At 45.3% G+C, this 11,765-nt stretch overlaps 1 protein-coding gene across 3 annotated transcripts; it reads right to left on the bottom strand.

The window, feature by feature from the left end:
• Positions 1-401: 401 nt before the first annotated feature.
• Positions 402-9,088, bottom strand: paqr3a (progestin and adipoQ receptor family member IIIa). 3 transcript variants are annotated; one of them, XM_076046932.1, is made up of 8 exons: positions 8,931-9,088; positions 7,871-8,096; positions 6,722-6,884; positions 6,005-6,160; positions 3,283-3,480; positions 2,488-2,578; positions 2,117-2,282; positions 402-1,969 (listed from the first exon to the last, which is right to left on the bottom strand). In XM_076046932.1, the coding sequence occupies exons 1-7, from the start codon at positions 8,989-8,991 to the stop codon at positions 2,140-2,142; spliced, it is 1,038 nt and encodes a 345-aa protein (XP_075903047.1). In that variant the 5' UTR covers positions 8,992-9,088; the 3' UTR covers positions 402-1,969; positions 2,117-2,139. The 3 variants fall into 3 exon arrangements, with proteins under 3 accessions (XP_075903047.1, XP_075903048.1, XP_075903046.1); XM_076046933.1 differs by having other exon boundaries at positions 402-1,994; XM_076046931.1 differs by having other exon boundaries at positions 402-2,000.
• Between the last annotated feature and the right edge of the window lie 2,677 nt (positions 9,089-11,765).

Genomic DNA, 11,765 nt, shown 5'->3' on the forward strand with positions numbered 1-11,765 from the left:
TGGAATTGAACCATTCAACTTTTTTTTTTCTTTTTTTTTTTAAAACAGACGGTACAGTTTATTGAAATTTCTGCGGTTTTGATCGATCAGGTATGAAAATCTGGTCTAATCTGAGTCCTAAAGCATTTTTCAGAAAAAACGTATAGAACAACTTTTTTTGGGACATTTTCGGACATGTTGAGATTTTTCATGCGTTCACCTTATTGTCTTCAACCTTACCTTATTTCATGCCAAGCCATCATAGAACATCACAGCACACCATCTCTGCAAGTTTTTGAAAAATCTTCATCGTGAACCATTTTCCAAAAAGAAGACTACAGGTTGGTTAGGACCGGTCTTGGGGTTGGGATTATTCAGACATTAATCTTGTGAAGTGGAATTTGAAACAACAAAAAAAAAAATTTTTTTTTAAACAGATTGTACGCTTTATTTAAAAATCTACAGTTTGATCGCTCGGCTATGAAAAGTCAAGATACAAAACTTTAATGTTGTTGCTCGATGTTTAAGACAAATTCTAACACATAGACACATAGGTAGAAAACACGTAGATAATAAATAAACAAAACAATCAAAACACCACACAAGTTTTTGCTAGAACTCAAACATCAAACTACACGCATCATGTTTACGTTAAAATGAGGCCAGTTGTAACATGTTTCAAGAACTGAGAGTCACGAAAACTAAGTCGTCTTTCTTCTTTCAAAACGCATCTTTACAGTAACACAACGATCTGAAGCCTGCAGGATTTGTCCACATTTACATGGAATTAAAAGATTTTTATGTTTGGAAAACTGAATTACCGTTTGTGTCCCGAGGAAACAGTGTTAGTTGCTGTTTTGTTTAAGCAACAACGGCATACTAGTCGGCAGTTTCTGTGCGACGGGTTGCTGGTCATCGTTCACCTCATGTGTCAGCTCCACCTTTCAGGCTACAGACGTTTTTTTTTTTTTAATTTCTAAAAAGAAAAAATGCATCGTTAAAGATTCCCACGTACACGTGGACCACGTGTGAAACACACGTGAAAGGTTGACATTGCACATCACCCATGAACACTGAGTTTACAAAAAGAAAAGAAAAGAAAACTCATGCAGCTCAAATTGTTTTTTGTTTTTTTTTTTACCATAAGCGAAAACAGACGTAAAATCACCTATATGTGCAGCTGCGACAAAACAACCCTGCAAGGTACATAGATACAACTATGAGATGTCATTTCAGTGCTTAATATAAACTGCATCGCAAGTAGGAAAAAAAAAAAAAAAAAAATACAGAAACAAACTTGGATTTCAGAATTCATGAAAAACAAGGAAGAAGAGCCAATAGAGTTGTGAGATGACAGTGATGATGACAATGGTGAGTGTTTACTGTCCTGAGACGCAATATGAGTCGCACCTCCCCCAGATACTGTAGTTAATGACACAAGATACGCAGAGGTCACACAAGCTAACTGGGCTAGCTGGAGCTGAAGGCTGTGAAAGCCCACAGAGGCTACACAAAAACACACAGCACTGTGTGTGTGTGTTTGTGTGGAAATTCTATTGTTTCATGATTGCGTGGCCTCTAGAGGCTGAAATGCTCCTCTGCACCCAGACATTTGCTACTTGAGCAGCGCAACTGGTTGAAAAATAAATAAATAATATGTATATAATATTGTGATGATGGATTCTGCACAGTTTACACGGACTGCAGCACAAACAGTCACTCCGGGTGTCAGGAACCGACAGACTTGATGATCAACAGGCACTTCTACCTTTCTCCACATCCAGATGAACTTTGACCTTTGACCTTCTGGAGATGTTGGGGGGGTGGGGGTGGGGCTGGTGTGCAGCTGTGCGAGAGTGAGTTTATCGCAGCTCTTTGGCCATTTACCGGCTTCCAGTCTTTTCTCGCCAGCCGCCTTGCGTGTCAGCTCAACGTCCAGCAGGACGTCACAGGTCCGTCCCGGTCCGGTCTGCAGAGAGCCAGCGCGCAGCTGGAAGAGGAGGAGGAGGAGAATTCTGCATCTTTGTGGAGAGAAGACACTGCAGTCAAAAAAATAACAATAACACTGGAAGTGAGAGGTGGTGTGAAAAGACTGCAGGTGAAGTCAGTGTGTGTCTTCCTGTGTGCAGCCACTCACAGTGTGTGCGTCAGCAGCAGGTGCTAGGAGTGGTGGGGGGGCTCGGGACACGGCTGGCTGTGTCTGTAGGCCATGATGAAGCCTGATGACTGGTGCCACCAGTAGAACATGAGCAGCAGCAGCAGGTGCCACACCTGGTGGCTGGAGCCCAGGTAGTTGAGCTGCCCTGCAGCGCCACAACACATTCCGCTCAAACACTCATTCATAGAGGCATTAATAAAAACAAGGCTAAGAACTGCCTTCAAAAGGAGAATTAAGAAAAACCATGGACTCGGACAGACATGGCACCGGCTCCCGTGCAGCAAAACGCTCCAGCGAAAAAAGCAACACAAACCGGGTTTTTCCGGATTCGAGGGATTTTGAAGCCTCACCTGGGAAGTAGCGTTCAGGGACTTTAGAGACGTAGAAGATCAAAGCCAGCGCTGCGAGGACGTACATGCCCAGAACTCTGGGTAGGAAAGCCTGGAGACAGGAAGTGACAACACATCAACCATTATCATCCATCCATCCATCATCCATCATCATCCATCCATCCATCCACTTATCATCCATCCATCCATCATCATCATCCATCCATCCATCCATCCATCCACTTATCATCCATCCACTTATCATCCATCCATCCATCATCATCATCATCCATCCATCCATCCATCCATCCACTTATCATCCATCCATCCATCATCATCCATCCATCCATCCATCCACTTATCATCCATCCATCCATCCATCCATCCATCCATCCACTCATCATCCATCCATCCACTTATCATCCATCCACTTATCATCCATCCATCCATCCATCCACTTATCATCATCCATCCATCCACTCATCATCCATCCATCCACTCATCATCCATCCATCCACTTATCATCCATCCATCCATCATCATCATCAATCCATCCATCCATCATCCATCCACCCATCCACGTATTATCCATCCATCCATCTAGCATCAATCGTCAATCCATCCATCCACCCATCCACTTATCATCCATCCATCATCATCATCAATCCATCCATCCACTTATCATCCATCCATCCATCCATCTATCCATCCATCCATCCCAGCTTGCAGGAAGTTCCTCCTGACGTCTGGCAGCACCACCCCCTCCCTCCTCCCTCCTCCCTCTCTTTCTACCACCACTACCCCCCCGCTCCTCACCTGCACCAGCTGGGAGGAGAAGCCCCCGGTGATGCAGACCCAGTGGGCGGTGGGCACCAGGCCGTAGGCGGCCAGGCAGCAGAAGGCCAGCGAGCGCAGCTGCTTCCACTGCTTGCTCAGGTACTGTGGGTGGATCTGAGCGAAGAACACGGCCAGGATCATGGCCAGCACCGTCAGCAGGTACACCTGCCGCCAGTACTGCACACACACCACAGGAGAGGGCAAAGGTTAAAGCGAACCATCTGCGCACACACACACACACACACACACACACACACACACACACACACACACACACACACACACACACACACACACACACACACACACACACACACACAGCAGTTTCATGCTGTTCACTGTGATGTTCGTGATTGAAATACACAACTGTCAGTTTATATTTAAACTAAACATTTCTAAGTTTATTGGGGATTTTTTATTTTTAAATCAGAACACTTTAAATTCTTTTTTTTTTTAAAAACAACACTTTGTATCATTAACATCCTCCTCATCAATTTGCTAAATTTAACGCACGCACATAACACACACTTTAATATTGTTCCAATAATGGAAACACTTTTCCACTCGTCTGTTAAAAACAATTAACGTTTTATTATGTTAATAAAGAATAGAAAAAAAACAAAACCATCTGAGGTCCTTTGGAGGTGTCGACTTCAGAGTTGATTCTCTTATTTTCAAACACCACCTCAGACTGTCCTCTGTCAGCAGCTATGTGTGTGTGTGTGTGTGTGTGTGTGTGTGTGTGTGTGTGTATGGGGGGGGGGGGGGGGGTCACTGCTTCTCTCCCAGTGACAACAGAGCTCAATCATCAACACGGCCGCTGCGTTCGAAGTGAGCGTGGAAACGCCGCACAACTAGAAACTTCTACGCTTCTGGCCGCCGCCGCCGCCGTGGCTCCGTCCCTGCTGTCCGCCTGCCTGCCTGCCTGCCTGCCTGCCTGCCTGCCTGCCTGCCTGCCTGCCTGCCTGTCCACGTGGACGCGGGGCCTCCGTCCAGTCACACGTCTCTCGTCGTGTGACGAGTCCTGCCGAATTTCACAGTGAATAAATTTGCACCAGGAACAAGGGCCCCGCTCAGCTCCAGCCAACTTCCTTTTTACGCTTCCCTCTACTTCGCACAGACACCGCGTTCTCTCCTCCAAATCTCTGGAAAAAAAAAAAAAAAAACGCGGCGGCCAGGCGAGATGAGAGTTTTGGGGGCCGGCTAAATATAAATTAAAAAACAAAAAAAAAAAAAAAAAAAAAAAAAAAAAGAAAGAAAGAAAAAAAACTGTTTTTCTTCGGGGACTTGGCGTGCCGAGGAGAAGAGGAGCCACCCAGAAGCAGCAGAGCCCTCGTCTTGGCATGGACCAGGGCCTGGAGGGGGGAGGGGGGGAGGAGGAGGGAGAGGGGGTGAGGAGGTGGAGGGGGGGCCTTCGCTGCGGTGGCGGCTAGCAGACTTGCGAACGTCATATGGTGGGGAACAGGAGTGACGGAGCGCTCCGTGAACACAGCCATCTGGTTTGGGCTGCAGCAGATTTCAGCTGCGTTCTGGGGGCAAAATAACCCAGCGCTTCCAATATGCGGGGGAAAGGGAAGCGTAAGGAGCGCGGCCAAATACTTGAAAAAAAAAAAAAAGGAAAAAAAAGGAAAAAAAAGGAAAGGAAGAAGAGGAGGAGGATTGAAGAGAGAGACGCGGCTGGGAGGGGGAGATGGAGGTGGGCGGCGGTGGCGGGGACAGGAAGTGAACGGGGCTCCGTGTCATCGGAGGCTGCGTGGCGGAAAAAAAAAAAAAAGGTGTCGCTGATTCACCGGGAACAATGAGTCAATCGGCCCAGCCAGACTGCAGGTGGCGCCGCGCCGCTCCAGCCTTATTCAATTAGCGGCAGCTGAGAGAGGAAAAGTCTGCAGGAGGCGGGGGAGGGGAGGAGAGGGGACGAGGAGCTCAGAAATCAGACGTCGAGAGAGAAAAAAGAAATGTGGAGGAAGATCTTCGGGTGACGACGGCTGCAAAGCTGCAGAGCTCAGACGGAAGCACGGACATCGTCACTGGCTGCAATTTGCTCCATTTAAAATGAAAAAGCTGCTACGCTATCAGGAGGCCAAACTGCTCTTTGCAACTAACTGCTGCATCGGGGCAGGCTCCCCGCAGAGGATCCCGACACCACTGAAAACATCTCTCGGTCACTCGGTTCTCATCCCTCTCTCTCTTCCTCTCTCTCTCTCTCTCTTTCTCTCTACCAACTTCTGCTCCATGAAGCTCTCCACTCCATCAGCCAGAGAAGAAAATGTGTCTTAAAAGCTCAAATAAGCTTCTCTTGAATCAAGGCACATACGGTGCCTCAGAGTGTTGTGCCCACTGATGGCAGCCTGCTCACATGGGAAGAAAAATAAATCTTTTTTTTTCTTTCTTTCTTTAAAAAAAAAAAAAAAAAAAAAAAGGCAGCAGCCAGGTCTCAGTAGGAGGGATCAAGACCGTCGGCGTCTCTGCGCTGCTGAAGCTGCTGCAAATTAAAATCCTCACTGAAAACTAGCAGCGAGCCTGGAAGACGTAATAAATACATAAATAAATAAATAAATAAATAAATAAATAATAAAAAGGCCGGTGTGCTGAACAGCCAAACGTGCGTGCTGTCACAGACGGCAGTGAGGTCCAGGTCGGACCTTTATTGATTTTCTTGTTTCCTTTAGTGCGTCTACTGGTGGGAACGGGCGCCACTCACATTGTTGCAGTAGAAGGTGTAAAAGACTCCAGGGACGTAGCAGCCCAGGATGCCGATGGAGACGCCGGCGTAGTCCAGCGCCATCCAGCGGCGGCTGGTCTTCTCCGAGCGGTGGCAGCAGAACAGGTGGTAGCCCACCGAGCACAGCAGGCACAGCTGAGGGGGGGCAGAGGAGGGGGGGGAGATCCAGGGGTCAGAGAAATATTTATCACTCTAAATATTTCTCCTCCGCTGAGGTTTGCTGGTGGGCCGGCGTGCGGGCCAACTGCTGGACGGCTCCTCTCCTCCCGTTGGCTCGTCGCGAGCGCCAATATTTTGGGATGGGCTCTGCTCAGCTCGGCTCGGATGTCCCCGTTAAAGCCAGTACACGTTCGCATTAAAGGTAAAAAAAAATTAAAAATGATGAAATGGCGAGTGATCAGTTTCCAAGATGTTTTGGCTGGACGCGAGGAGGAGAAGCCGTGTGGCCAGCAAACATATTAATATACAAGTGACCTGAAACGCAACTGAATAAACACACAAACAAAAAAACCTCCACCGCAATTCATTCCAAATGTAGCACTTTGTTTAACACAAATATTAAGGAGCCGTTGCCGCTGACTGGGCTGGATGACAGTGTCACACGTCCATCAGGGACGAATATTCACAGCGGCAGTTTTTAGCTGCAGATGCTGGGGCCTTTAAAAGACGAGCGTCCGCCTGGCCACAGCTCCGTACCTGGAAGCAGAAGAGGCCGATGGAGTAGATGACGTAGTCTTCCCTGGAGGCGCCGATGGCCGGGAGCACTGACACCATGTTGTACAGGCCGATGCAGAAGAAGAGGACAAAGCCCAGCAGGTGGCTCCAGATATTCACCGTCTCGTTGGAGAGGATGAAGAGGCTGCACGCAGGAATTCAAACAAACAGATAAATAAATATATCACGCAAGTCACGGAGCACACAGCTCGCAGGATTACAGTCTGCACGCTTGCACTAATCCTGCGGATGTACGTGTGTGTGTGTGTGTGTGTGTGTGTGTGTGTGTGTGTGTCTATACTGAGACCACAGTGACACCAACTAATTTGCAAATCAATATATTTCAAGTGTTTATGTCTTTAGATTTTGCTGATCAGGTCTTGCAAGGTGCAGGTCTTTATAATAATTTTCTGAGTTTGTGGGTTTGTGGTTTTAATAAGCTGAAAATCTTAATCAGCAAAGTTACAACAAGGAACTGCTTGAAATGTCAATTTGAGTGTAATGGCTCAATAACATTTGTTGGTTTCATCTTTTATCTTCATCCTTTATGTTAAAAACAACTTTTACTTGATATTCAAATTTTTCGGGTAGTACCTGTAATTTCACTTTGTAGTTTTTTTCATGTTTCATCACTGAAACTGCCATTACTTCTGAAGGAAAAACACATCCATCTATCTAGACAGGGCTTGGATTAACAGCAACAGGGTTTATATTATTTAAATTTATTTTTTAGGACAGTCGCTGCGCCCTCACCAGCACACTTATTTCCTCATCCTAAACTAGAGCAAGCAGGCCAGAGCCGGCGTCCCTGTGAGTGGGGGGGGGAGAGAGACGCGGCGGTCCTGGCTGACACCCACCCAAAAGAAAATGTCGTGGTTGCAGCGGACCCGCTTCTGGCTGAGCATCAGAAAAGAAACAAGACTGTGCAGCAGCGCTCGCTGCTTTCTAGAGAAACCTCCGCACCCTCTCCTGGTTCAAGCTGTTGCATCTCCTCCCGCGAGACCCCACTGTTAAGAAGCCCTTCTCCCTCACTTCCCTTTCTAATTCCTGGTATAAATCAGCAATGTTTGTTGTCAAAAATGGGTTGCTTACTTGTAAAAAAAAAAAATTCCATCTCCTGGTGCCTCTCACCTCTTGATGCAGAGCCGGGAGGGCAGGTAGGCTCTGTATCCGTCCGTGATGTAGGGGTTCTCCCTCAGGAACACCGGGATCTGCTCGTAGGTGTACAGCCGGATCCCTCGAGGCACCAGCACTGGCCAGTACTGGTAACCTCCCAGTTCAATGTAGTGGGACGTCTGAGGACTCTTTTGGCCTTTCTGGGGCATGGCTGAGCCGGAGGAGTCCTGATTACTCAGACCTGGGGGAGGGGAAAAAAAGATGCGGTGGTGAAGGTTTGTCAAGCACGTTCTGCAAATACATCAGAGTGCTTTGTCAAGACAAAGCAACAAAAAGAGGTCTCAATAGATCACTGGAAAGCGAAAAATAAATAACACTGTTCAAAGGGTTACATTTATAATCAATGCCAGAGCAGAGCTTCCATGTCATGTGACCCTGTGAATAATGCAACAGCAGTTACCAGTTTCATTGTCTTCATATCTTTTTTTTCTTTTTAAAAAACAGTTCCAACGTAATTAGTTTATAGTAACTCATGAGTTGTTTTAATGACTCACACTCGAAACCCGAACACTGAATGAATGAGACTTATTTCAGATGTTCGACATTATTATAGAAATGTCAGATTTCTAGTTTGTTTTTTGTTTTTTGTTTTTAAATGTAACAAACAAAATCCAGAGTGAATGTCTAACCAAACTCGTCTTCGACTAACCAACCAGTTTCCCCAACAAACTTTGACCAGAACGGTGCTGATTTTGGGTCCAATCTGCTCGCACTCAACACCGACTGTTATGGTTGTGTTGTGCTAATACTTACCACAAGTGTGATTTATGGTACGTATTAACACCAACGCATTCGTGCTAATTATTCAAAAGCTGAATGTTGCTTTTTTAGAACCTCCTTAAGTTAAAGACTTGAGTAACATAAGTTCTGCCTCACGATCAAAACCGTCCTACACCTCGTCCTAGTCAGACTGCTCAACTTTACCAGCACTTTGCCAGGCAGCTAATTACAGTGCTAAGCAGCTAGCTGAGAATCCATTAGTCTGGAGCCGGGAAAAAACAAAGTCCGTACTCACCTTTCAACTTTGTGTAGGTGCACTTTGTGCCATCGTGAGGCTTGAAATATGGACTTCGCATTTGTTTGCATTAGTTTTAATTCTGACAAGAGACAAGTGAGACGACGCAACGGGTTGTTGTCAACAGCTCCAACTACAACAGCGTCCACGTCACCGCTGATGTCACGACCAAGATGGACCCCTGAGTTGTAACCCGTGGATTGCCTGAATCAAAAAAAAAAAATTAAATAAATAAATAAATAAATAAATAAATGGAAAAAAAGCGACAAACTTTCAAACAAATAAAATCCCACAACCAGAAATATAGTAAGCAAACCAATTCCTATTTTACAATAAAAATGTGAAATCAAGTTTAAGTTAGTTTTTTCACTATTACAAAAAAGATGGATAGAGAACTATTAACTATTTTTTGCTTAAAAAGGAAAAAGTGTTCTCTGCTGATTACTGTAACGAGGTGTAACAGGAGAAGATGGTGTAAAATGTGGAACAAGGCCAGAAATCCACATTTTAAATCCAAAGGCTTGTTGGCTAATTTCCAGATTGATTAAACTGTTCATTAAAATAATAATAATAATAATGATAAAAAAAAATATATATATATATATATATATATATATATATATATATATATATATATATATATATATATATATATATATATATATATATATATATATATATATATATATATATATATACATATATATAAATATGTATAGGTTTTTAAGATGAATTAATGAAAATTCAAAAATATTGAGACAATTACCAAGCAAGTTTGGATTACTGGGGTAAAGGTGTGGGCAATTTTTTATATTTCTGCCAACATTTTTATGTTAAAAAAAAACAACAACTTTTTTTGGATTGTTTAATTTTAGGCATCTCTCATTATCCCAGTCTTCGTTACACGCTTGTGTTGCTGTCTGTCACGTGGAGTCCCCACCAGAGAGGGCACTCAGCCGCAGACCTTTCAGGTGTGAAAGACGTTGGACTGCTGCCTTCAGGGAACCGAGTCACACCCAGTCCCCCTCCTCACTGTTTACAACCCACTATAATTGCCTCGTTCTCAAATGGAAGTGCGTTGTTCATTATCACGTCTAATATACCTCTCAGCACATGCACCGCGGCAGAGCGTCAGCTGCCAAGTGGAGACTGTAACTCGACTCGCGAATGCAGGGGCAAATGGGAAGAATCTCCCACTGAAGCTGTTGCTGCGTCGGCAGCGACTCGTGTCATTTTCACTCGCGTTTGCTCGGAATGGCTGTGGCCATAAACGGCTTGAAAACGGCCAATGTGAGGAAAGAAATATGATGCTTGTTGCTCAACTCGCTTATTCATGAAACTAAATCTAATTGTAAACGTCTGGCCTTGGCCCCCTCAGTGCTTTGTCTTTAAACGTTGCATCTACATTAATGAAGATGTTGTAATGCTGAGGACACGCTAAAGACTGGGTTTAGTCTGATATCTGAGGATTAGTACATTAGTCTGACAATGATTTTCCCCAATGGAAAATATTACAGTTGGAGACCTCTCTTAGCAATTTTGCTTATAAAGATCTGGTGGCTGTGGCATTAATTTGTGCTGTTCAAAAATGGCAAGGTTGAGTTATTTCTTAAACACGAGACAGCATCATGTAAACTGGTCCTGGTGCTTTGGGGTTTCGTACAGCATAGGTCTAGCATAAAAGACCTTCGAATTTCTATGATTTTAATTGAAACTCTGCTGGAAGCAGCATCTCGTGGCCATGAAGGAAAGTGCACTACAACCTGCTATCGATTAGTCAACATGTAGAGCATCCTGTGGGCTGTGTCTGAGGTATTCATGAGGACTCCGCTCCACCTAGACCTCAATCTGTCTCCTTTGCCCGTGATTCTGTTTTTGCCGCCCGACTTAACAAAGAAAAATCTCGTCGCGCACTGTGGCGGCATCTAATGGAACATGAAATTGAAGCTTCTCCTGCTTACACCCCGATGGCCATAAAAGCAGAGGATGATCTGTGTACCTGCCACTTTATACGTCCACTGTCACTGAGACTGAGACTGAGACCTTCAAGGCGCTAATCACTGTGTTGTAGTCAAGACCGCACCAACGGAGACCAGGACCTTATCAAGACTAGGGAGTATCGAGATCAAGACCAGACCAAGACATTTGGCGTTCGAGACCAAGACAAGACCAACACTTTATATATCATAGAAAATTAACAATAAAACAAGGGGGCAGGATGTGACTTTGGTCGTCACAAACGTCACAAGCGTAAAGTGGCAGCAGCTGGATTCTTTTCCATTATTATTGTAGTGTTGGTTGAGTCTTGACTGGTCTTGTAGTCCCAGACTGAGACAAGACCCAGTAAAAATGCCTCTGAGTCCCTAGATGAGACTGAGACCCTTAAAAAGTGGTGTGGAGACCGGTCTCGTGGACTACAACACCACTAATCCCCTCCAAGGGAAGGCACCGCCATCGTCTAGCAGGAAACACCCCATAAAGTGGCTCAGCTTCAGGTCTTAATTGAGGTTGAGTTGGGTGTCGGGCCAAGTTGAAGCCTCCTCTCCCCCAAACAGACGCTGTAGGTTTGAATTGAGACGGACAGACAGGCCCCGGGGCTGCCCACGTCCTCTGGGAGCGTCAGGGTCGTGGATGAAACGAGGCTCACGCCGCCGCACTCGCTGTGCGCGCTACTGCAGACACACAACACGTTACACTTCCCTCGTGCCGATTCCAAACACATGCTAAATTGACTTTGCACGTTACCGTGCTGGGGGGGAAAAATAAATAAATTAACAATGCATGACATGTTTTTTTCCTTTCTCCCTCGCTGCATTCATGTCATATTTTCCATCG

The sequence above is a fragment of the Nelusetta ayraudi genome, unplaced genomic scaffold (assembly GCF_046127955.1).
Source record: "Nelusetta ayraudi isolate G7.1 ecotype Tasmania unplaced genomic scaffold, CSIRO-AGI_Nayr_v1 ptg000092l, whole genome shotgun sequence".
Taxonomy (NCBI): domain Eukaryota; kingdom Metazoa; phylum Chordata; class Actinopteri; order Tetraodontiformes; family Monacanthidae; genus Nelusetta; species Nelusetta ayraudi.

Excerpts from the sequence above, each read along its gene's own strand:
- paqr3a (XM_076046932.1), bottom strand. The coding sequence starts at position 8,991 with ATGCGAAGTCCATATTTCAAGCCTCACGATGGCACAAAGTGCACCTAC. Across the intron at positions 8,097-8,930 it reads CACCTACACAAAGTTGAAAG|GTCTGAGTAATCAGGACTCC; the intron begins GTGAGTACGGAC and ends CCCCTCCCCCAG. Across the intron at positions 6,161-6,721 it reads TCGGCCTCTTCTGCTTCCAG|CTGTGCCTGCTGTGCTCGGT; the intron begins GTACGGAGCTGT and ends GCCCCCCCTCAG.